General features: G+C 38.7%; 1 protein-coding gene across 15 annotated transcripts in view; it reads right to left on the reverse strand.

Annotated features, from left to right (window-relative positions):
• Window positions 1–24,424, reverse strand: part of NUBPL (NUBP iron-sulfur cluster assembly factor, mitochondrial) — a 103,933-nt gene that overhangs the window by 57,007 nt on the left and 22,502 nt on the right. For 10 of the 15 annotated variants that reach the window (XM_084521220.1, XM_084521221.1, XM_084521219.1 and 7 more), the window contains 3 exons: window positions 16,577–16,667; window positions 1,062–1,101; window positions 884–974 (listed from right to left, as the gene is read on the reverse strand). In XM_084521220.1, the coding sequence (XP_084377346.1) occupies window positions 884–974; window positions 1,062–1,101; window positions 16,577–16,613 (168 nt within the window). In that variant the 5' untranslated portion in view covers window positions 16,614–16,667. Of the gene's footprint in view, window positions 1–826; window positions 846–883; window positions 975–1,061; window positions 1,102–16,576; window positions 16,668–24,424 lie in introns of those variants that run through there. The other 5 variants (XM_084521212.1, XM_084521214.1, XM_084521213.1 and 2 more) reach the window with 2 other exon arrangements.

Raw genomic sequence — 24,424 nt, forward strand, 5'->3', positions numbered from 1 at the left:
CCAGCAGTTTTATTAACCAACGATTTATCTGCATTACGCAGGGATAGTATTTCATGATTTTCATGTACCTGTCAAATGCCATCCAAGAATGCTTAGTGCTGCTGAATAAACAAGCACATACAGGAATGCAGCTGTAGATAAGCACAGACACCTATACATTCAAATTCTTAGACATTTGCAAAATATTCTTTAAAAATACACAAAAATGCATTAAAACGTGGTGATCCACTCATCAAACACACAGAACAATGACTACATAAAGAGAATAGATAAACACAGTAAGCTTCAACTTTTTCTCTTACCTGGAAAGAAAATAAAATTCTCTTATTCTCAGAATGGTCATAAGGTAACTGAACATAAGTGGAAGTCATGATCATAAGTTGTAATAAATACTTGAAATGCACAGCAAGTAAAATTAAAAAAAAAAAACAAAAACATTTTTTTCTACTTTTCTTTACAAACATCAGTTCCAAAAGGCCAGAAAATTGCAAATCAAAAGACCAGTGACAACATTGTATGAGTTCTGTACCACCAATCTTATTAGTTCATTTGAGATAAGCTCCAGGGATTATTGTTTCAAATGCATATTGCTTGCAGTTTGCCTGCTGTGAAGCTTTCATTAAGTAAGCAAGGCCACAAATGGCAGTTAGGTCCATGACTCTTGTCAAGTGTCCACAGGAAGATTTGTGCCATTTGGTTCTCCAGTGAAAACCTTTCTATTAAGTTACTGACACCGAGAAAATGATTCCTTAGTGCACAAAACATGTTTCAGAAGTCTGATAGCAACACAAGTCCATATAAAAGATCAAGACACAAAAATTTTCACTGCTACTTTGAAACAATGTTATGGTTAATCACGTATCAGTTAGATATAAATCCTTACTTGTCTCAACAATTTCTCAACAGCCGACATGACCATGAGTCCTCTCCACACAACCGGGGCAGTCTCGTCTATCAAGAAGCCCATGGACATGCTGAAACAACACAGCACAAGGTTAGCTTTCCAGCACGATACCAAGTATATCTGTAAAGAAACTTGATTTGAATTGAAACATGCTCACCATGCGATTCCATAGTTCTTAAGGGGCCTCATTAGATTTTCTAAAACAAAAGCAAACAAGTTTTTTTTTGGAAGGGTGTTTTTGTTTTTTTGAAGAAGAAATAAGTTTAGACAATGGTTTCCTTTTCAGAGCAGTTTTCCCTCCCTCCCAGCAGTATTTGTTTATTTCCCCCCTCTCATTCCTTCAGTTTACATACGTGTAAACCTTTGTCTATTCTACCTGAGACCCTAGCTCCACTTTGTCTTAGTTTGCAACAACTGGGATCACTGAGGTCTTGCCAGAATAACTGTGTATTTGCCCATATTATCACTCTGTGCTGCTGAAACCCAGACTTCACCAGCTTATAAAAAATCCCCTTGGCTACAAGGCACAGATCACCTATTTGTCCACCTTCTACTTCTGCAATACTTAGATAACTGCTGAGTCATTTTTATCAAAACAAAAGCAAAGTCCTAAAAAGCTCTGAGATTTTATTTATTTATTAACTGCGCTACCAATTAATCTTACAAATCAGAGGACCATTCCCTTTAAAACACCACATTTCAGGGAATTCCTCTTATTCCTCTTTCTACTGTTTGCTTTGAACCCCAGATGAGAGGTACAAAATAAAGCCACCACTACATGCTGGTAACAGCTCTAGATAAGAAGTCCTAGAGGAAGTCTGCAGGACTTAGAAACATTTCTGTAGGAACAATATATGTTTATTTGGACATTACAAAAGTTATGTCCTTGTCATGTTCCATACTCCTATGCTTTCCCGTGTCAAGAAGATAAGTGGAGAAATATTGCAGTTGTTCTGCTGGCAAGGTGGTGAGGCAGCAGAAAGTAAACAAATAAAAAGGTAACATCAGTGCATACAGAGCAAAACTCTCCAAAAGCCAAAACCTCCTCTTTCTTTATACTCTCTGCCATCTCAATTCCCACCTTAACTCAAAATGGCACACGTGCTCAGACACACACACAGAAGAACAAAATGAATTTTATTTGAGCCTATCCAGTTTATTTTAAGAGCATGTACAGGCAGGAACTAGCAGAAAACTGCAAGAACAGTAAGCCATAAAAATTATATTACAATACATATTTTGACAGAAACCTTTGATGCATCTAAAGTAAATATATATATAGCAAAATCAAAACAATGTGGGTAAAATGCTGTGCATTCAAAGCTGAACTCCAAATTCAGACAAAGCAACACCCAGGAGCATTCAAATTAAACAGCTAAAACATACAGATGAAAGCTTTCAAGCAATGAAAAGTAAGCAGGCAATCAAGCCATGTAATTCTGTAGAAATATGGTCAAAAATAAATTAGGTATGGTTTTTGTATTCACAGTATTTTGGTTTACAAATCAAAAAGACAAAAACAAACTAAACAAATCACTTGCATGACTACTGTGCTGTTACTCAAGAAGAGAAGGGCTTGGACTGATTCACTGAGCTAGCTCAATACACTTGTGTAGTTCTGTTCAGTTTGCAGTCAGGGCTGAGTTTTGGTAGCATTATACTGTCTACCCATATTTCTAGTACTCAGGCTTACTTCTTCCCGCTGCAAGATTGCTTGGCTATGAAGATGTTGATGACATTTGAACTTGAGCCTAGAGACTCCTTTATGCACTGCTTTGGTGTCCTTGTAAACATACATACTGCCACAAATTACAATCCTGTTAACAGTCTTGAGAAAAAAGATTGCTTTCATATTTACCTACAAAAAGGTTGTAAAACGTTTCTATAAATACATCAACACAAGAAGGAGGACTAAGGAGAATCTCCATCCTTTACTGGATGCGGGGGGAAACTTAGTTACAAGAGATGAGGAAAAGGCGGAGGTGCTCAATGCCTTCTTTGCCTCAGTCTTTAGCGGCAATACCGGATGTTCTCTGGATACCCAGTACCCTGAGCTGGTGGAAGGGGATGGGGAGCAGGATGTGGCCCTCATTATCCATGAAGAACTGGTTGGTGACCTACTACGGCACTTAGATGTGCACAAGTCGATGGGGCCAGATGGGATCCACCCAAGGGTACTGAGGGAACTGGCAGAGGAGCTGGCCAAGCCACTGTCCATCATTTATCAACAGTCCTGGCTATCGGGGGAGGTCCCAATCGACTGGCGGCTAGCAAACGTGACGCCCATCTATAAGAAGGGCCGGAGGGCAGACCCAGGAAACTACAGGCCTGTCAGTTTGACCTCAGTGCCAGGAAAGCTCATGGAGCAGATCCTCCTGAGAGTCATCATGCAGCACTTGCAGGGGAAGCAGGCGATCAGGCCCAGTCAGCATGGCTTTATGAAAGGCAGGTCATGCCTGACGAACCTGATCTCCTTCTATGACAGAGTGACGCGCTGGGTGGATGAGGGAAAGGCTGTGGATGTGGTCTACCTTGACTTCAGCAAGGCTTTTGACACCGTCTCCCACAGCATTCTCCTCAAGAAACTGGCTGCTCTTGGCTTGGACTGGCGCACGCTTCGTTGGGTTAGAAACTGGCTGGATAGCCGGGCCCAAAGAGTCGTGGTGAATGGAGCCAAGTCCAGTTGGAGGCCAGTCACTAGTGGCGTCCCCCAGGGCTCGGTGCTGGGGCCGGTCCTCTTTAATATCTTCATCGATGATCTGGACGAGGGCATCGAGTGCACCCTCAGTAAGTTCGCAGATGACACCAAGTTAGGTGCGTGTGTCGATCTGCTTGAGGGTAGGAAAGCTCTGCAGGAGGATCTGGATAGGCTGGACCGATGGGCTGAGGTCAACTGCATGAAGTTTAACAAGGCCAAGTGCCGGGTCCTGCACCTGGGGCGCAATAACCCCAAGCAGAGCTACAGGCTGGGAGAGGAATGGTTGGAAAGCTGCCAGGCAGAGAAGGACCTGGGAGTGATGGTGGACAGTCGGCTGAATATGAGCCAGCAGTGTGCTCAGGTGGCCAAGAAGGCCAACGGCATCCTGGCTTGTATTAGGAACAGCGTGACCAGCAGGGCTAGGGAGGTGATCGTCCCCCTGTACTCAGCTCTGGTGAGGCCGCACCTCGAGTACTGTGTTCAGTTTTGGGCCCCTCGCTACAAGAAGGACATCGAGGTGCTTGAGCGGGTGCAGAGAAGGGCGACGAAGCTGGTGAGGGGCCTGGAGAACAAGTCCTACGAGGAGCGGCTGAGGGAGCTGGGCTTGTTCAGCCTGGAGAAGAGGAGGCTCAGGGGTGACCTTATTGCTCTTTACAGATACCTTAAAGGAGGCTGTAGAGAGGTGGGGGTTGGCCTGTTCTCCCACGTGCGTGGTGACAGGACGAGGGGGAATGGGCTTAAGTTGAGCCAGGGGAGTTTTAGGTTAGATGTTAGAAAGAACTTCTTTACAGAAAGGGTTGTGAGGCATTGGAACAGGCTGCCCAGGGAAGTGGTGGAGTCACCATCCCTGGAAGTCTTCAAAAGACGCTTAGATGTACAGCTTAGGGATATGGTTTAGTGGAGGGCTGTTAGCGTTAGGTTGGAGGTTGGACTCGATGACCTTGAGGTCTCTTCCAACCTAGAAAATTCTGTGATTCTGTGATTCTGTGAAAAAAGCATCAGCAACAGTATATATTATTGCAGCATCAAGGTCTGCTTCATCTTTACCATTAAATAGGAACAATTTAAAAAAAAAGGATGAGGGAGAACCAATTCTTGACTGCTCAGTATGTGAGGATGAGGAACTGGAAGATAAGAAAGGAAAAGCTGCAGAACGTCTGAAAACATAAGAAACTTCACCAAAATATCATGCAACTTCTCAGTTCAATCCAGGTGCTTTAATATGTCAGTCAAACATCTGAGACAATCTCAGATCCACTACCTGCACAGTTTCTGCTGTACATAGCACAGGTGCAACACACTAGCCTCACAAAACAGACACAGCTTCATCCTTCTCCTCAGTGGGTAACAGGAGAGTTGCTGTGGGTACACAAACACTGATTTACAGAGTAAGCAAAGGAATCTCTGTTGCTAAAACGCATGCATTGTTTACTTCTCAACAGTAGAGATTCATTTTTATCAAAACTGGATCTTATATCTTGGTTAATACCAAGGGCTATAAACTGCTCAGAAGAGTAAAACTTAATCAAGTTTACATACTGCACAAGAACAATTCCCAACCTGCTGTATATTCTGGCTATAACATTCTGCATATTCTCAAAGTAATACAAAATACCGCAAAGCACCCCACTGCCTGCCTACTGCTAAAAAGCATTCTTACGACTATCTGAAACCTAAAGTGCTTCAGTGGGCTCTGGTAATCACCCTTGTCTCATCAAAAGCAACAGGCATTCTTCCTCCTTCACCCTGGGTCTCACAAAGATTTTCTAAAGCATAACATGTAAAGAAGATTAAGCGAAATGAGTTCTCAGTAACATCTCTATTTCCTATTTCTTTCAGAGTACAGTTAACACTTCCTTCTCTGTTATCAGATGAGATGCCTACTATACAGCTTCAGAAAACCAAGAGAAAATAAAATAAATCTAATTTCTTAAAATTGTAATAGACACAGCCCTACTATGCCATCTGTGTTAAAAGATCAGTTTCCTTGTTTGCAAACTGTAAGCAAGCTCAATGGCTCTAAATTAAAGGGTTCTTTGTTTTCAGTCAATGTGCAAACCCAGATCAATAAGATCAATAGAGCACCAACAAACTACCAATAAAATGCCTTTTCTGGTAGGGCACTGGAAAAAGCAAACGTGTGCAAGCTCATTAGAGCAGTTCAGCAGATGGCTGATTAAAAGTGTTCTAGGATTGGTCTGAGGACTGGGTTGTTACTCCCTGGGGGAAGAATGATGTTGAAGGCATTAGGATGGATCTTCTGCATTTGGTAAGAGGTATGCTTTGGGGTTTGAATTATTTTTTTTTCCCCAAATGCCAAGCCATGCAGATCACCCTAAGGAACTGAGTTCTTTTTCTCTAGAAAGCCTGGCATAGCCGTTTGTGCTGTGCTAACCTGTGGTTACCATCAAAGTACATAGCTATGAGGCCTATAGGCATGGACATTTCAACTGTTGGTTTTGTTTCAAATCTGTTGACTGAAGCACTAGAGCAAGCAGAAGCTTCCTTTCAGTCTCATCTCATCAGGCAAGTGTAGACCATTATTCCAGAAGGTTTTGATGTTACACTATACCTCATTAAGAGGCATCACACTGCTTAAGAAAAATAAAGGCAGCTTATTACATGGATGTTATTTCTGTAACATCCATGCAGGGAGGTAGTATCTCATTTTATGGATGAGAGATTGTGAAATCTGTGCTACAGATTATTCAAGATTCCTGCAGATTTGGAGACCTGTGCTGCATCCTTCCCAAAGGCAGCATAGAGCCATGGTTCCACTAATCTCCAACGTTAGAAAGCATGTAATGACAACTGATAAACATTCAGTTTTATAGCTGATGTTGCTTATTTTCCCTTGAAACTGAAAGAATTAAAATAAAAGCAGCTAACCTAGGCGTAATCGGTATACAACAGAAAGAAGTAGGAAAAGAAATCACACATCTTGTCTGTAATACCTCAGTCTCTGAATGGCATTTTAACATCTCACATTTAAGCATTAAAACAGCAGCTTTAGAAATATATTTAAAAGTATATTTCTATTTCTAAATAGCTCATAACTTTAAGTATTCCTTCATCTTCCATTGTATTTTATTAAAATAAAAATCCATGCAGCAACTCCTCGGCATACAATTATTGAAGTTTCAGCAAGCTGGTACTTCTTCACAGCGCACAACAAAGCTAAAGGTTCTGCTGCTGTTTATACAGCTCATCATTAGCTGAGATTTTCATGACAAATTGCCATTTTTACTCCTCCTCACATCTCAGCCATGTCTCACTGCCTCAAACACAGAAGATGTATGGCACGACAAAGCACTTTGCCACCACGCTAGTCAGAGAATGAATAAGACAGTGCAGAATATGCTGTGGATTCCAGTACATTAAACAAAATCATCTGAGACAAACTCAATTAACGTGCCATACATATAGACAAGCTGAAACAGATTTTCAGCATGGTCACTTGTAAAATCTGAACAACTTTTTGCATCATCTGCTTTTCAATTGTATACAATTTCATGCTGCAGTGACTACGGAATATTCTATCAATCTAAGTTAGGGCTCCAACTTACACAAAACTTTCTGTTAATCAGAGCAAACAGTAATTTTCATATGGCTGTTGCTATGCAGAAGTATAAGGACGTTATTTGCAGTCTAGTTTGACAGTCAGCTCTCAAGATCAGAAGCCTCTAATGGGAGGATCCAAGTTCCAGTGAAGGACTGGAAGGCTCCAGACAAGGCAGGGTTGAACACAGATTTCTAACAAACAAGAGAAAATAAAAATAAAAAATAAAAAAGTAGATAACTTCAGTAGGTTCGTAGAAAATAATCATCTTTAAGCTGTGGAAAAAGGGGACATAGGACAGGAAAGGAAACAGACTAACAAAACAGTGGGCTTTGCTGGTGTCAATAGAATTGTCTCACACCACCCCAGATGCCTTTGGGAGCTAAGAGGTGTGCAGAGGCTTTCACTGAGGGTACAGGTGAGCCATACTTTCTGAAGGGGTAGCTTCAGCATGTTAAGAATGGTGCAAGTTTCCCATGGAAAGGCAACTTAATTCCACCCACAGCATGGTGATGTGAGAGGAAAGCGAGGTGCAGGGGAGGGGGGCAAGCAGCACGGAGCAGCCGGGCCCAAGCATCACATGACAGAGCAGCCACCAAGCCACCTCAGAGAGGCAGGCTGCTGTCACCACAAGGTTGGTCAGAGTCACAAGCATCATTTTAACTGCTTACACCAGAAGCCCAGAATATTCTATGGCAAGTGACAGACTAATTGAGACTTCAAGTTTGATTTCACACTGCTACAAATTTATTTGAAGGACTGCCTCAAATGTATTGCAATTTGTATTTTAAGCTTGAAAGCGGAAGGCTGCGATTTCCCATTACGCCCTGTGCTAACAGTGTTATCTAGCCATGGAGGCATCACAAATGCTTAAACCAAAGTAAACCACCACAGAGACTCGAAGAACATTATTCAATACTGGCAACACAATTCAAGTTCAAGAAATAAATGCACAAAGAAACATGGCTTTTTCCAAAAGATTTGCTTCTCATATTTAGTTGGCCTAGCATTCCCATTAGGTTTTCACTACTTTTTTCCTGCCGGCAGACTGCAGAGGCAACAAGGCTCTGTGAGAGGCTTTTCATTACCAGAGTGGGTTTGCAGCTGTGAGATGAGTCCTACCCAAAAGCAAAAGGTCTAATTGCTTACTGGAAGATTATACATCCAAATTAAGCCTGGCAAAAGCAAACAGCACAAGGATTTAGTCATATCTTTGTTATGTTTTTAAGCATCATTAGCTTGTTAGGTTTGGAATAAAAGCACAGGACTAGTTTTTATCAGTATTTTATGAGTATTTATCAGGCAAGTTATGTGAAGCACAGCCTTGCTTCGGATGCTGCTGTGAAAGGAGGATTGCCCAAGTCAGTCATGTAACACAGGACAACAGACACGACAGAGTACCACGAACCCAAGGGACAGACATTCCCCATGCACTCCCTTCAGTTTAAGATCTAACTTCAACAAAACCCTGCAGTTAACCAGGGGCATCCACTGCTTTCCAAGAAAAAACATGGAACTCAATATATCTGAGTCAGTTCAGCCTTTTTAGGCTATATACTGTAATCAAGACAAAAAAAAAGAAAGTGTCAATGAAAACAGAAGGAAGTAAACTGTTCAAATGATTATATGTAATTTTAATAACTGTTGAAGCTGCTGGATGCTAATGACAGATGAAAACTACAGTAAACTTGTTAACTCTCCATTTAAGACAAACAAATAAAGTGTTCTTTGTGTATTAAATATTCCCCTCTGCATTTCTCATGAATCGCCTCCATACATCTTTTTGTGATTTTATTCCTATTTCACCATTTGTAAAATGAAGCTCAGGATTCTTTACAAGACTTATGACTATCAACTAAATCAAGGGAAAGAAATGTTAGCTTTTAAACTTTGTCACTTTTAGCCTCCTGTCACTATAGGGAAAGGATTAAAATATATTTTTCTATTTTTGATGTATTCAGTTTTATTCTTTCTCCTGAACAAGCACTCAGTTATACTGTGGAGAAGGGATACAGCAAGAAAACCACAGAGATAAAGCATGAAAGTGAAACTGCTAGATGAAAATACCGAGAAAGTTCAGAATTAGTTACAGTTCTTTAATTATACTTCTTACAGATAAGAGGGATGGAAACATTTACATGTATTCCTCTGAAATAAGCAAACAGGTAAATAAATGTGTTCAGTGTACAAAAAGGAAAATGAATCTTTTTTTTTGTTGTTTACATACATACAATTAAATGCATGTTTACCATTTTATTATAATAAAACCATTTTGCAATTTGGTTCCAATTTGTATAAAAGTTGAACCTGATGAACCATTCACATCTTGAATAGTAAACGTTGTAATATTGTGCTAGTCATAATCCATATCAAAACATTTATAATTACCACATGACAGGATTTACAATATGAAGAGTAATATACTCTGCTTTCAAGTACCTGACATGTTGACATGTATTTGCTTCTCGTTGTGTTTCAGTAATTTGTTGCAATAGCATTTAGTGAAATTTCATTTGCCCCTTATCCAAAAGGGCTGCTCTCAGTAAAAAATTTAATTACTACACACTATGTTCCCTACCTTATCATCTTACTTTTTTTTTTTTTTTAATTTTAAGTATGAATTGTTCAATAATGAAAAAATAAATCTTAACAAGTTAACTACACTAATTGTTTTTTCTTACTTTTTAAACAGCAGCTAACAAATACATGCTTATAAACAATCCCTTGCAGGGTTGGTGTCATCTCAAACTACACAGGCAGTCTTAAGTCTTTCAAAACTATAAATCTAACCCAATATGGTATGATTACTATCTAGATATGTGATTTCAAAATATCTAGTGAAACCAGAAGAGAGTATTTTAAGAGAAAGTTAGCTGTTGGTTTTTTGGTTTTTTTTTTGGCCAAACATAAAATCCACTTAAAGGAAAGAAGAAAAAGAAATTTAAAAATAAAGATTCAACAGCAATAGACGCCTTTATTGTAGTTAAAACAGTCCTTTTTCCATACTCATCCCCAAAATATTTTTAATTCCTTTTCACTTCTTGATCAGATTGCCATTATACTCCTTCTCTACTTCCTTTCCCCCAAGTAAAGGTCACCATTTTTCTTCCATAAGTGACATCAAAAATTTCCAAATGAATCAAGTTCAAGGTTAACTGTTACAGGTTTGAGGGCAATAGTCAAGGTCCAGAATAAATAATTTAACATTTAAATATTCTTCTCATTTTCAGCTACCTCATGACACACGAAAGAGCCTCCAAAATAGAAATACAACTAATTACAACATTCTGAATTACTATTTTGTGTTCAAGACTATTTGAAACAGATTTTCAAAGTGCCTGTGTACCTATAATGCCAGTGGCTGCAGCTGGAACTTTTGGAACTTACCAGTCCTGAATAGGAAACAAGAACACCACCAAGAAAAAGTATCCTAGAAGCCAAAAAAATAACCAGGTACTTGGGCAGTGAGCCACTGCAGAACTGCTTGGGATGATCCTAAGAAAGCCCATTTCCCATCACCACACCTTTCTTTTGTTTTCATTTAAAATTATTTTACTTAATGTAGGCTGAAATACCTGTACAGCATTGCTGTGTTTTCTCACTTTTTTGTTTTCATTGTAATAGCTACTTGAATTAGCCTCTCAAACAGAAAGATATTTTTATACTAGGCCAGAGTTTACCATTTTTGCATAACGTAAACAGTCTATTCTCAATGCATGGTTGCCTGAGAATATCAGATGGCTTTTTGGGATAATAAGGAAAGACATTGACCTCAAACCAGTCTTCTCACCAGTGCATGGATTTTCAATAAGCAATGCCACTGACTGCAGCTGACCCTCTTCTGTAATGGAATCAACACAAACAGTTTTTGCAGCCCAGACATGTCTGCTTAGTCTCCAATTAAATATCATGAATAAGGATGGTGCAAATAGCATATGCTTTTTAGCAATAGCTAAAGGAGAGCAAGTTAAAAGGGCAGACTAAACTTGCCAGCCTAAGGACAACAAACAGGTACGAGAATCAGAGAGGATGTGAAGTTTGTCTGCTGAAGTGAAAAATTAGATTAAAAAAAATAGGGATGTTGAATGTACTTGGGAAAAAAAAAGTCCCATTCTAACAAAGTCCCCTGATAAACCCAAAGAGGGTCTGGCCCTGACTTGAGATCTTCAGAAATAGAACTGCATGTCTTTGTAGCCCAACAAATCTGACGTGTGACTATTCTCCTTCAGCCACCTACATAAACTGTGAGAAGACCACACCAGCAGTAAAAGACCAGCATTCACTTCAGACTACTTTCAACATAGAATCAGTAACGCAAAACATTAAACTACGCACTATTTAACACAAATCAAGAGGCAGTAGCAATAACAAAATGCCTTTTTTGAGACAATCAAATTTAGTTTTTATTTGAATTAATCATGACAAAGTTCCACTGGTAAAGCATAAAGGTGGTGAATACAAATTCTGTCTTTAAAATTCATCTCTCACATATAACTGGGGAACTTCAGGGTTACCTGAACAACTACCCTATCAATATACCATTACCTAACTAGGGAAAATAACCCCAAAATGGATCCCCAGATCCCTTGATGACTATTTCACGTAGACATCTTTAAACAGCAACTACAGAGCGTATTTTAAATCATCCCTTTCTGTTAGAAATTCTGATATTAAACTGAAGAGCAGTAGATACATAAATGTATCCCAGGGAAAAAAAAAATGCAAATATCTATTCCTGATTTTAGAATTTTATCAGTAATTGCATTTCTGTAGCTCCTGTAGTATTATTAGCTTCAGCAGGGCTGCAACACACCCACTGCTTTCATTCTCTCAGGAATTACTTCTCAATTCCAAAGTTTGAAAACACATCTACTAGTGATCTTTTCAATATACTACTTAACTAAGAAATAAAAAGGATACTGAAAGCATCACAGAATAGCAAAGCTTCAAAATATTAAAAGAGCACTCAACTGCCATAAATAAAGAAGTCCACCACAATCTTCACAATCATTTAAGTGAAAAAATGTTACATTTATCCAGCAAAAGGACAATATCCTTGCAGCTGTATGACAGCTTTTACTTTCTGCCAGGTAGTTTAAACGGCAGAGTAAAAAAAGAAAACAACTTTTGCAGTCCACTAAGCCAGAAAACAGCTTTCAAGTACCCTATTTGGGGAAAAAGTAGAAGTAATGTGTTCATTACTTGTGTTAGAAATGTTGATCTGTGTATATACTGTAGCTGATGTTAGTATTTATCCCATAGTTACATAATCCTCTATTAACTAATTAAATTCAGTCATGAACTTATTAACCAGGATTTCCCTGACCTTGATGAATTACAAGTAATTCAAATGATACCCTATTAAATGCTAGCAGACTTTCTCCAACGTACTCAAGTCTGCAAGATTAAGGTAGTGGAGTACCTTTCATTTATACAGACTCTCTCCTCCCTGGGAATTCCTAATTCATTTTGAACTGAATTCATCACCCTCTCTGTCAACAATCACCTGGAGTGCACAGAGTTCTGCCTGGGGATGGCTGAGGAGCCAACCAAGAGCTTATGGGTCAGGATTAAATAGAGGGCAGGGACATTACAGAGAGAGCCTGCTACAGGACACTTGACCGGGAAGCCCAAGTGGATGAGACCCTCCATGGACAGACAGGAGAGCGACATGTTAACAAGCCCATGTTCCCCATGGGGGACTTCAACCACCCTGACATCCATTGAAGGGACAGTGCAACAAGGCATAGGCAAGCCAGGAGGTTCCTGGAATGCACTCGTAATATCTCGGTCTTGGGAAGGGTCACTGCACCCTCAGCAAGTTTGCCAATGACATCGATATGTGCAGTGCAGTCAACACACTGGAGGGAAGAGATGCCGTCTACAGGGACGTGGTCAGGCTTGAGAGGTGGGCCTGTGCAAATCTCACGAGGTTCAACAAGCTCAAGTTCACAGTCCTGCATCTGTGCCAGGATAATCCCAAACACAAATACAGGCTACACAGAGAATGGATTGAGAGCAGCCCTGAGGAGAAGGACCTGGGGGTGTTGCTGGAAGAGAAGCTCAACATGAGCTGATAATGTGTGCTTGCAGACCAGAAAGCCAACCATATCCTGGGCTGCATCAAAAGACACATGGCCAGCAGGGTGAGGGAAGGCATTCTACCCCTCTGCTCTTGTGAGACCCCACCTGGAGTACTGAGTTCAGCTCTAGGGTCCCCAGCATAACAAGGACATGGACCTGTTGTAAAGAACCCAGAGGAGAGCCACAAAGAAGATAAAGGGGCTGGAGCACCTCTCCTATGAAGACAGGCTGAGGGAGTTGGGATTGTTCAGCCTGAAGAAGGCTACAGGGAGACTTTACAGCAGCCTTCCAGTGCCTACAGAGGGCCTGCAGGAAAGCTGAGGAGGGACTTCTTGTTAGAGAGTATAATGGTAGAACAAGGGGTAATGGCTTTAAACTAGAAGAGGGTAGATTTAGATTATATATACAAAGAAATTCTTTTGGGCACTGGAACAGGCTGCCTGCAGAAGCTGTGGATGCCCCATCCCTGACAGTGTTCAAGGCCAGGCTGGATGGGGCTTTGAGCAACATGGTCTGGTGGGAGGTGTCCCTGCCCAGCGCAGGGGGGTTGGAACTTGATGAACTTAGACAAACTCCACATTTCAATTGTAGTGCGACTATAACATTCTCTATTCAAATGTAATAATTGCTGCAGATTTATTTTGTATGGTGCCAAGCATCCCTAATCCCTCTTTGACTACTACATGTGAGGGGAAAAATAATTAGGAATCTGAGTGCAAGAGTGATCAGAACCTCCTAGAACTACTGTAGAGATTCAGTAACAATGAAGGCTGCTACTCATCATTTTCACAACCAGGTCTCATGTTGTGGACAGAAATAGTCTTTAAACACAATTGTTGACTGCCATGCTACTAAAATGTTTTTAATTGACTTACTGATAAAGTTAACATTGTTAATACAGATCTTTAATGTGTAGAACTGTTTTCTGTCATAGTCTACGAAACAAGAATTGTTCAGAGTTTTATTCTTGAAAATAAAGATAATTAAATGATCTAATAAGAAATTAGAAAACCAGGCTAAACTTCATCAAAAGGGTCACATATATACTTGTAATATATACATAAATGTAGATAGAAAAATAAGTACATACACGCACACCCCTACAATTGATCTTTTCTTGCAAGCATATCCTATCATTGCTACTCACTAGAATAAAGTTTGATGTTTACATTGATGTTTACAATTAAAGTTTCCTATGCCTTTCAGTATCCTATTTTCACAACCAAATCATCTTGATGTCAATACTTTCATTGTTGCTACTCCACAGCTTCATCAACTCCACGGTTATACTGCACTGAAAAGTAAACAGAATTCCTGAAATAGAAATTGCACCCCTTAACCATTCATACTGAATTGTTACATCATTTTCTCAGTAGACTTGTGTTGTATGTCACGCTTTTGAAATACGCTAATCCATTTGCTGTCGCTTAAAAATGAAGCATGTTCTTAAATCCTGGTATTATTTCCTTGTACATTCCATATAGAGACAGAAAGAATATATGTTTGCAATCAAAATGTGTTTACAGGCCAACAGAAGCAATTTCAATTCAGGGAAATCCTCCAATTTCTGTTACACTGAATGCTGTGTTTTTCACAGCACAGCAAACATGCCAAGACAAAAGCGTACAGTTAATTTTCAGCTGTATCCTCAAAGTATCTGCAGACTACAAAGTTTATATATCACAACATTGATCTGTCCTAATACCTAAATGTATATGTTTTAAGTCCTTGCATTCTTAGCAAATAAGATGTTACGACCATATGAAATAGACTGGGCAACTTCCTCTTTATTTGTGATATAGATTTAAATTTGGTATGAGTTCATAAAATACATGGCTAGATTTGTAAGAATTTCAAAGCTAACCAGCCAATTTTCTAGCAGTGAGGAAAAAAGATGGAGAAGTAACCTTTTACATGATCATCTTTAGAAAGGAAAAAGTAACATCTGTTAACAATATATAACCTAATATCATATAAAAAGGAAAACAAGAGATAAAGAAGACATTGCAACATAGTCCTTTGTGCTCATATCACATAATGCATTTCAAATACATACATACATATATATATATATACACACACATATATATGCACTTATTTATATTTTACAGGAGAACAGAGCTTATATGACACACTTTCAGCAGGTCCCAAATTACACGAGAATGCAAGGAAGTCAAATCAGGTAGTATCAGGAAGTCAAAATGTACTGATGATATGTGAAAAGATTCAGTTATTTATTACACAATGGAGTTAGCTTTCACCTTCAAAAACTAGATCAGAAGCCCGACAAATAAAACCAAGTAATCTCTTTCCCTCTGTGAAAGTATCTAAATGATTTCTACATTTGTAAGCTAGGTACTTGAAAAGTACTCAAATGGATCGTCACCTGTACAAGCATACATCTTCTCATCCACCTGCAGTGCATCTGTGTATAGAAATACATTACTACTTCTTTCTCTGGACTAAAGGGTGGAAACAGAAGGAGACAGACAGTAATCCTAAATTTACTGCATCTAAATTTTTCAGAGGAGCAAAACAAAGCACTAAAACCCTATCATCTCAGAGGTTAGCGGGATAAAGCTGTTCTTCAATTCCACTCCCATTTGGCCAAAGTGGAAGTTATGTTTCTGAAAGGTGAACAGACTTAATGTAACCTTTCTACTTTGTCTTCCTTACTTCTCCCTAAACTCTCCTGCCTGAATTTGCTTTTCCTCACACCAGAATCCTTCCCAACAGAAGTAAAATCAGTAGTTTCGTCTACTTCTGGTACTCACCATGACTGTTTTTTCTAAACTCACAATTCCAGATTAAAGAAAAAAAAAGAATCAAGTGGCCCTGAGTATTTGGCTGGAGAGAGAGATATCAAAGGCAACCATTTCAATGACATTTTGAAAAGACATTGTACTAACTACTGTAATGGTCTCTCTTATTTCCTAGGTTAGTCTCCCTCCCCAACACCCCCATCCCCAGACTACTGTTCTGACATAACAAACAAAAACAAAAATATGTTCTACAATGGGATCAGAATCTCACTGTCTGCAAGTCTAAACCCACTGACAATATCCTTTCTTTCCTGGTTACCTTTTCCAGTCTTTTCAGTAATAATCCATGAAAACCTCAAAGCCTGTGGACCGACATGAACAAAGACCACAAGTACGCTCGTTGCTTTCAAATCTAGTTTGTACAGCTATCTCATTAACAAAAATTTAAGAAATGAATACACTGCATTTACATCTTCTGTTTGCACCCCCTTCCATGCCACACCAAGGAGGCACATCTATGCTCATTCCTGAACAATGAAACAACAACATAAAAATCACTTCACACTTACTTGGTGTTAATTCTGGGTTTCCTTTAAGGTTCATCATCTTTGGAATTGAAGGCCCGTATATGTCTGCATCAAGCAAGCCAACTTCTTTTTTCTGTGTAAGGACCAAAGAAAAAGTATTTGTCAAAACGTCTTTCTTCCTTTGTAAGCAAAACCTTAAACTGCCCACAGGAAAAAAAAAATAAATAAATCTTGACTTCCAACATAAATTATCACCATTTCCTTTGTCTATTTTGCAGTTGATGTATGAAAGTTAGTATTTCTACATGTTTTACCAGAGGTCACAAAATCTAGATTCTCAAATCCTCACTTGCACACATTTTCTGACTTACCATGAAGACCACAGACCATTATATTAAAGAACGCTATAAGCAACATTCTCTCTATTCAATGTACCTTTACAGAGGAATTTTTAAGGGTATCAAATTTCATCGTAAAAAAAAACAACTATCAATGTTCATAAATATATATTGAGATTGGAATGTAGTTAGTGACTGTATAAGGAATGTGAAAACAGTAAGATGTATTTATCTTTAAGAGGCCATAGTAAACTTTGGCAGGCATCAAAACATCAAAACGCAAGTCTACGAAGGCAATTAAGCAGGTATAACACTTTAATCAAATGCATTTACACAAAGGAATGCTAAAAATATGGGTTTATTTAAACACATATGGTACACTACGCAATAAACTTCAAACAAAAGTTATTTCAGCTATGCAGTCTAGACTTTCAAGATTCATATCTTTTTTTTTTTTTTTTTAAAAAGTACATGCACACATTTGGTGAAAATTAAAATATTTTTCCTACAGATGGCAAGACAAGCTACCAATTATCAAGTTCTGTAAACTAAGTAATAAAGAACAAGCTCTTAAGAGCTGAACATCGAGCTTCTCAAATATAAAAAGTTAACTGTATTCAACATTTTGCATAATTGCAAGCAAATATGTTTAAGGGCTTGTTCGAAAGGTTAATAAGGCAACGGGAGCTTTTCCAACAATGCTGAGTCACACTTTCACTATTAATGTTTCAAAGTGTGCGATCCATTTTTTGAATAAAGATTTCATAGTTCAGTATCACATTAAGCCATTTTGTTATCATGACTTTGATGGGAAAGATGGAGAGAAAGATAAAGGCTCAGTAATAAATATTAAGCGTGTGGTTAGAAGAGCTTTAAGAGGCTTTTAATGCAGGTCCACAGCATCCTTACCCTTGAAGAGGATGTCTAAACAAGTACATTCCTCTGCATCAGTTTATTCAGTTTGTTTTTTAAAGCAAAAATACACCTGGATTAAAAAACTAGTTCCAGCCCCTACTACTAAATAGATCTAAATTTCAATTAACTATCTCATAAAAGCAGACACCTGAGAAGCAAATCTGACCCTATTTACTAGAAAAGAAATAGGATTTAGCAGAGGTTTTCTACTTATCTTTTATTTAAACAGTTGATAGTGAACCCTTAAGACACCCTTAACAGCTGATCAATTTAATGTGTCAAATTTACCTAATGTAAGTCAAATGTATCTTCAGTTTTATAGCTGAGAAGTAAAAAAATACTTTATGTGATCTATAATGTATTTAATAAAGAAATAAACTTCACCACAAAAAAAAAAACACAACAATTTAATTTGGGTTTAGTTATTCAATATACTTGTTATTACACACAGCAAAGCATACATAATTAAATGGATTATTTCATACAGATTTTTAATGCTTCTTACTTTATAACATTCTGTGAAAGCTATTACAACAAAGTGCAGGAATTATTTTGACAAATTATTCTACCTCTTGCCTACTGTATGAAAGCCGCAATTTTAGAAAGATTGAAAAGACCCATTTTAGGTTGGATTTCAAAGACATCAAAAAGAATATTAGGGCTTCTTTGTTCTTGTACAAAACGCATATTTTAAAAGATTAGCAAGATTCATGACTCAGTCCCTTTATCTTTGTCAGCAACTAATCGAACCCATCAAAACATCATCTAAGGGCTGTGCCACCTAATTACATCTCAAATTAAAGTAAATATTTGCAGAAAAACCTACATAGTGTTTTAAACCTGACTGACATTCTTTCCTTCAACTTTTTGAGGGTTCCCCTCCAACCCTAACAAGGATCATCAATACCCACTGACTACCCGCAACAGCCTTACTCCTCACTACAATTCTGTCTTCAGCCTGAAGGGAATGAAGATTTAGGAAAAACTAAATTAATTAGATTGACTTTGTGACCTCCTGTGCATAGGCAGATCTTCACCACCACCAGCTATTTATTCCTGGGAGTCTGCAGGACAGAAATCATGTCTGTCTACTAATGTACTAAGTTTCCTGAAATTAAAAAGACATACACTGGAATAAAAAAATCCCTCAATTATCTAGGAGAACTTTGCAAATACAGCTACTATGCCAAATTACAAAGCTGACCTTGTTTCAACCTAACAAAGCAAACCTGACAGTTCTCAAAAAAAAAAAAAAAAAAAAAAAGTCCATGCAGTTCCTCAAAAGCAGGCATAATGCCTGTCTCCGAGATATACTACTTTCGTTCTTGGATATAGCTCAACAAAACTCATCTTCAAAGAAGAGGAATTCACAGATTCTCCAGTTTCTACAGCTCATGATAATGCAGGCAGGAGTGTTCCTGAAAGCAGGGCGCTTTCCACAGACTGACAGAAGAAAGTTCTTCTGGAAATTCTTCTTTAAATCACTTGCAGATCATCACTAAAGATAGCCTATAGTAGGTTTTTCCTCACTGAGCAATCCCACATGTTACATAAAAAAAAAAAGTTCACATTATCTAAAAGTAGCAGCTTAGAAGAAAGCATTGGCCCAATAAGCTAAGGTTTTGGGTTTTGTTGCCCTCCAACATCACTTCATCTGCAGCATGTAAGTATCCCTAGAATACCACTACCACCCCTATTTTCAAGGTTTAATTATCTCAGAAAAGCATTATGGCGTCTACCTTCTAAGACAGGTCCAGATCATCTCTTTCAGCATTTACACAATGCTTTAAATTCCTCAAGGAAATTTGGAATGCAGCTGGATGCTACTACATGAAGCTGTCAATTGAACTACCAATACAAGCTACTTCCCACGCTGACTGAAGTTTTATCTAAACACATGATTTAAACCATTCTGCAGGAAAAGGAGGCAGGTATTACATCTCCACCATTTTCTTCTTGCAGCTCTATTTTCTGCTTATAGAAGTATTTCTTTCCTGCTCTATTAACAAGTAACATTTCCCCTCTCCAGCTGGCATAGCCATAACCAGGTTGAGAACCGCTGTTCTGAAGTTCACCACTGCCCATTCCCTCCCACCTGCCCAGCTTTGGAGAAAGGCTGACTCAATCTTTAAGTTCACCACACTTCAGAAAATACCTCTTAGAGACCTTTATGTTTTGTTACCTACCTGCACATTTAAAACAGTTTAAGCTCTGAAGATAAAACTGACAGTGTAACCATTCCCATATGTTTTAATCATGCACTTTAAGTCTCTGACATACGGCCAGCTACTTAGAAAAAATATACTGAACACAGGCAGAATTATAGAAACTCTTCATAGTTAAATTTGTTACATCAGCCAGTAAGAACACAACATTTAAAAAAATATATGTATTTTCTTGCCACATACAAACACAGAACTAATCTCCTGGTATATTCAGCAAAAAGTATATTTAAACACTGTATGGTAACATACAGCTTCTTATCAGTACTTCTAAGGTTTTTTCCCTTTCTAGTTTAATGATCTCTAGCATAGGCTAAGTACTACTAGGATTTGTTCTTTCCTGAAAGCTGGCACCAATATTTCAGGTCTCATCAGATCATGGGTCAGATCAAGATAGCAAAAAAAAAAGAAATAGAGTAAAGGACTGTGGTAAAGAACTACAGCTCACCTTCATCTTCTGCTTTTACATCATTGACTATGTCACCATATTTACTTCACTGACATTAATCTTCCCAACAAGATACTCATCTTCCCAATTAGACCTCCCTGAAGATGTCTGACAAACATTCAGCACAAGATCTATACCATCACTGCATTTCTTACCCCAGTTCAAATTTTCTCGAGTTTTTGTTCTAATTTATCAACTTGTTTTATCTACATTAAGAAATGAAAACAAGGTTTTCAGTCATTAGGCACAGATTCTGTATTTATAAGAAAGCTAACTGCTCCATCAATAGATAAAGATATTCTTGCATATATCACTGAGAGTCTTACAGCTTCATACTGTGCAGCATGCAATTTACAGGCATATTTTACCTTTATTAAAAAGAGTCTTTCCATCTGCTTCTTGTCCCCAGCAAGATTGCCGACATAATTAAAATTCAATTTAGCCTTTGCACTTGGACACTGACTTGTGAGTGATAAAGATTTGCATTACTACTTTATCCTAAATAAACTGGTTTAAAGCTCTGGACATTGTTGAGTTAAATCCTTTAACACAAAAAGCACTTGCTGAAGGCCGTATTAGAAATTAGCCCCTCTGTATAGTGGCACAAGAAGGTCTTCCAGAAGAAGTAAATTTTGCCTCCTTTGCTTTTCTGTATGCAGATACAAAATCACTCAATTGTTATGTTTGTTCTCTTATGCAGGTGACTTTTACCATACATGGTCCTTGTATAGATGTAGGTACATACCAGTGATGTATCCCTCCTCCTATAAACTATTTTAGCTTACACTGAAGAGTTGCTTACTCTCATATTCTTCATTTAACAACAAACAAAACTCCTACATAAATCTTTCAGGTAATATGAACTATGAAATCAATTAGATTTTCCAGTAACAGATTTTTTTTTTTTTTTAACCAAATGCAACCAGTTCCATTCATGCATCACAGATCAGTCTTCCACACATAATTTTGTGTTAGAGAAGAATCTAGTGATATGCATTGATTTCTTCAAAGTCACCAACTGCTTTATTGAGGAACAAGCCTGATAAAAGACTTTATGCCAATGAAGGGGAAAAAGAAGATCAGCTCACAAAGATCTGCTATAAATAGCTGTTAATCAACATAGCCTACATTACTGCTAAACATCCAGAGACTCTTAAACAGCATTAATTTCACTTTTGCTCATCAGTTATGAGATATCTTTTCCATACTTGGTAATACACATGCATCCCCACTGGATTTGAGTAGATGATACTTTACTTTGAAGTAAACCCTGCAGACCAGCAGAACTCCCTGGTGTTCAGCCTGGAAAGGATGGAGACACAGGTTAATGAGCTGCCGTTGTACTGCGTGGGAACGATTCTGTGCACCCGCAGCAGTCCCAACATTCAGCAGCTGCAGCCTATTTCAAACAACTCCAGCTTTGCTAAGTGATGGTGCCAGCTATTTTTAATGCTGGTGTTCTTAATCCTCAACCAGTGACTCTCAATTTACCCTTCTAATGTGGTTATAGAATTAAAGCTAATCCCAAACTGCAAGCAGCAGCATATAGGACAAAAGGGAACTTAAAACCAGGATAGGCCCTGGATTCACCATTTGACATACTGACACATTGAATAGCCATCTTTTAATCCCTGATTCTCCAGCTCTTTCAGCTGAACACTACTTATGTGCCTAGCTGTAAATTGGATTAAAGCCAATAAAGTCCAACTACAATTTTGTCATTATCTGTCCCAGAAATGCAAACTTGCTTTCAATACCCATTCTTCTGCTGGTTTAAAAGCCCTTTTTCCTTCATATGAAGATCTTCTAGCTTCCTGTCAGGTACAGAACTTCTCTGGCATTTTTTTCCTACAACAGCTTGCAGTAGCTCCTACTCGTATTTCTCTATCATCAGGTACCAGTAATTCAATTTCATTTGGCCTTACACATCTTATATCTGATTGGGGGAAAAAAACACTTCATAGAGCACCATTTTTAAAATAATGGTTAAAAATGCACAACAGTATCCCAAACGCTACCACATCCCTGAGGAGGTGCCTCATTGCACTCCCAGCATGCCAGATGGTTGTGGTAAACACACTCCACCTTGTGATGTATATTCTTCAAAAGACTTTTTTGTCCAAATTAAGTATAGTAATTTGATTAAAATAAAACGTTTTAAGAACTGCATGTCTGAGACAACTTTTACTATTTTTTTAAAATTTGAAAACAGTCAAATTTTTCAAGCTTTATTCTCTCGTTTTCTCAGCTGATCCAGAAACTGAGCTGTCACTACCAGATAACCCCAATCAATTCTCACTGCCATCTCCACCTTTATCAGCACTTTTCAGCATTAAGAAATTAGCCTGAACACCTATCTGTAGCAATTAAAGCCTCCCGATTCTCCAAGCAACAAAGGCTGCCTTAAAAGATGCCTAGAAATCAAACCGAAACAATTAGGAAGGGTGCATAGGAGGAAGACAAAACAGGTCAAAAGCTTTCCTTCCAGCTGCAATTACTCAATGATGAAGCCCATTGTCCTCTAAATTCTAGACTTTCTCCCCCTCCCTGCTTTTGAGCCATTTCAAAATCAATGTGTGTTGTTTGATTCATGTTTGGACACCATTTTATTATCCCAGAAGCTTTTCCCATGAAGACCCTTCTCACAGCCACAGTTTGAAGCCCCTGCCCCACTGCCATCGGCCCAGGCTGCCACCCCGCTATGTTGCTCAGCAGCCAGGGGGATCCTGGGCCATTGCAGGCCCACACATAACGGCCTAATGGCCGCATGAGGAAGAGGCCTGGGGGCATTCCACATTTTGGTCCTAATCCAGTCCTGTAACCCGTAACCCAGGGCTGGGCTACAATGCATTAAAGTGATGTTTGCCACTCATCACCTGCCCTAACTGCTCTGGGCAGAAGCCATTTGCTTACACTTACCTGCTGATCCATTCCATGTGATTTTACTGCTTGCTGCTCTGTCCTTCACAACACAAAAAACATTTCACCCTATAGTGAAAAACATACATCTTCTTGGAAAGAAAAAGAGAGTCAGAAGAAATCTGACAAGGGAACTTGCCTCGCAGTGACAGCACAAGCATGCAGCCTCCCAACTGGATTTGTGCCATCCTTAGTCATGCACAGCTGGTGTTTGCTCACTAAAATACTCTGTTCATAAACAAGCAATCTCTATCCTATTATTGCTGGCATCTATTAATTCAACTTGTTTCTACTATAATAAATCGTCTCTGGCCAGGCAGCCTTCATAAATAGTCATTCTAGTCTGAATATGATTTGTCCTGGCACAAAACCCAAAAATTCTCCTCAAGTGCTCCTATGAGAGCACGAATGACTGCTGGTACATCAAAAGAATGGAAAAATCTGCCACCAAACTAAGGAAGCAATTAAAAATAGGACACAGGAGCAAAACTTTAGTTATTTCTTAACATAAAAATAAAAACTGTATGATTTATAGATCTTGGTACAGGCACAAGAGTTTACACAAATCTTAACCAATCCATCCACAACAGGTAACCCAGGGCACCACAGTCTAACAATCCAGAAAGTGTTAAGATGCTGCCCTGCTCATCTTCTTGGCCTTGCATCAAAAAGGGAAAAAAAAAAAAAAAATCCCCAACACACACTACTTGGACATGGTATCTAGGTATCTAAATGAAATCCTGTCTCAGAGTTATTTACTCCGAAACCATACGGGTAAAAATGTGCCAAGCAGCCTGAGCATCAGCATGCAGGACTCCAGCTCCTGAATTCTAATCCTGGCTCTGCCAACAAACAGTGCCAATGACAACAGCCAAGGCTCTGTCGACTCCTTAATACTTTGGACTACCATTGTAATACCTGAAAAAGCTTCCATGTTAAAAAAAAAAAAAAAAAATCAGCTACTTATTTATAGAAACAATAGTTCCTTTTTTTTTTTTTTTTCAAGCTGTATAAACCAGACTTTCAAGAGACGATGGAAGGAAGCTTT

Source organism: Aythya ferina, assembly GCF_964211825.1.
Source record: "Aythya ferina genome assembly, chromosome: 5".
NCBI classification, from domain to species: domain Eukaryota; kingdom Metazoa; phylum Chordata; class Aves; order Anseriformes; family Anatidae; genus Aythya; species Aythya ferina.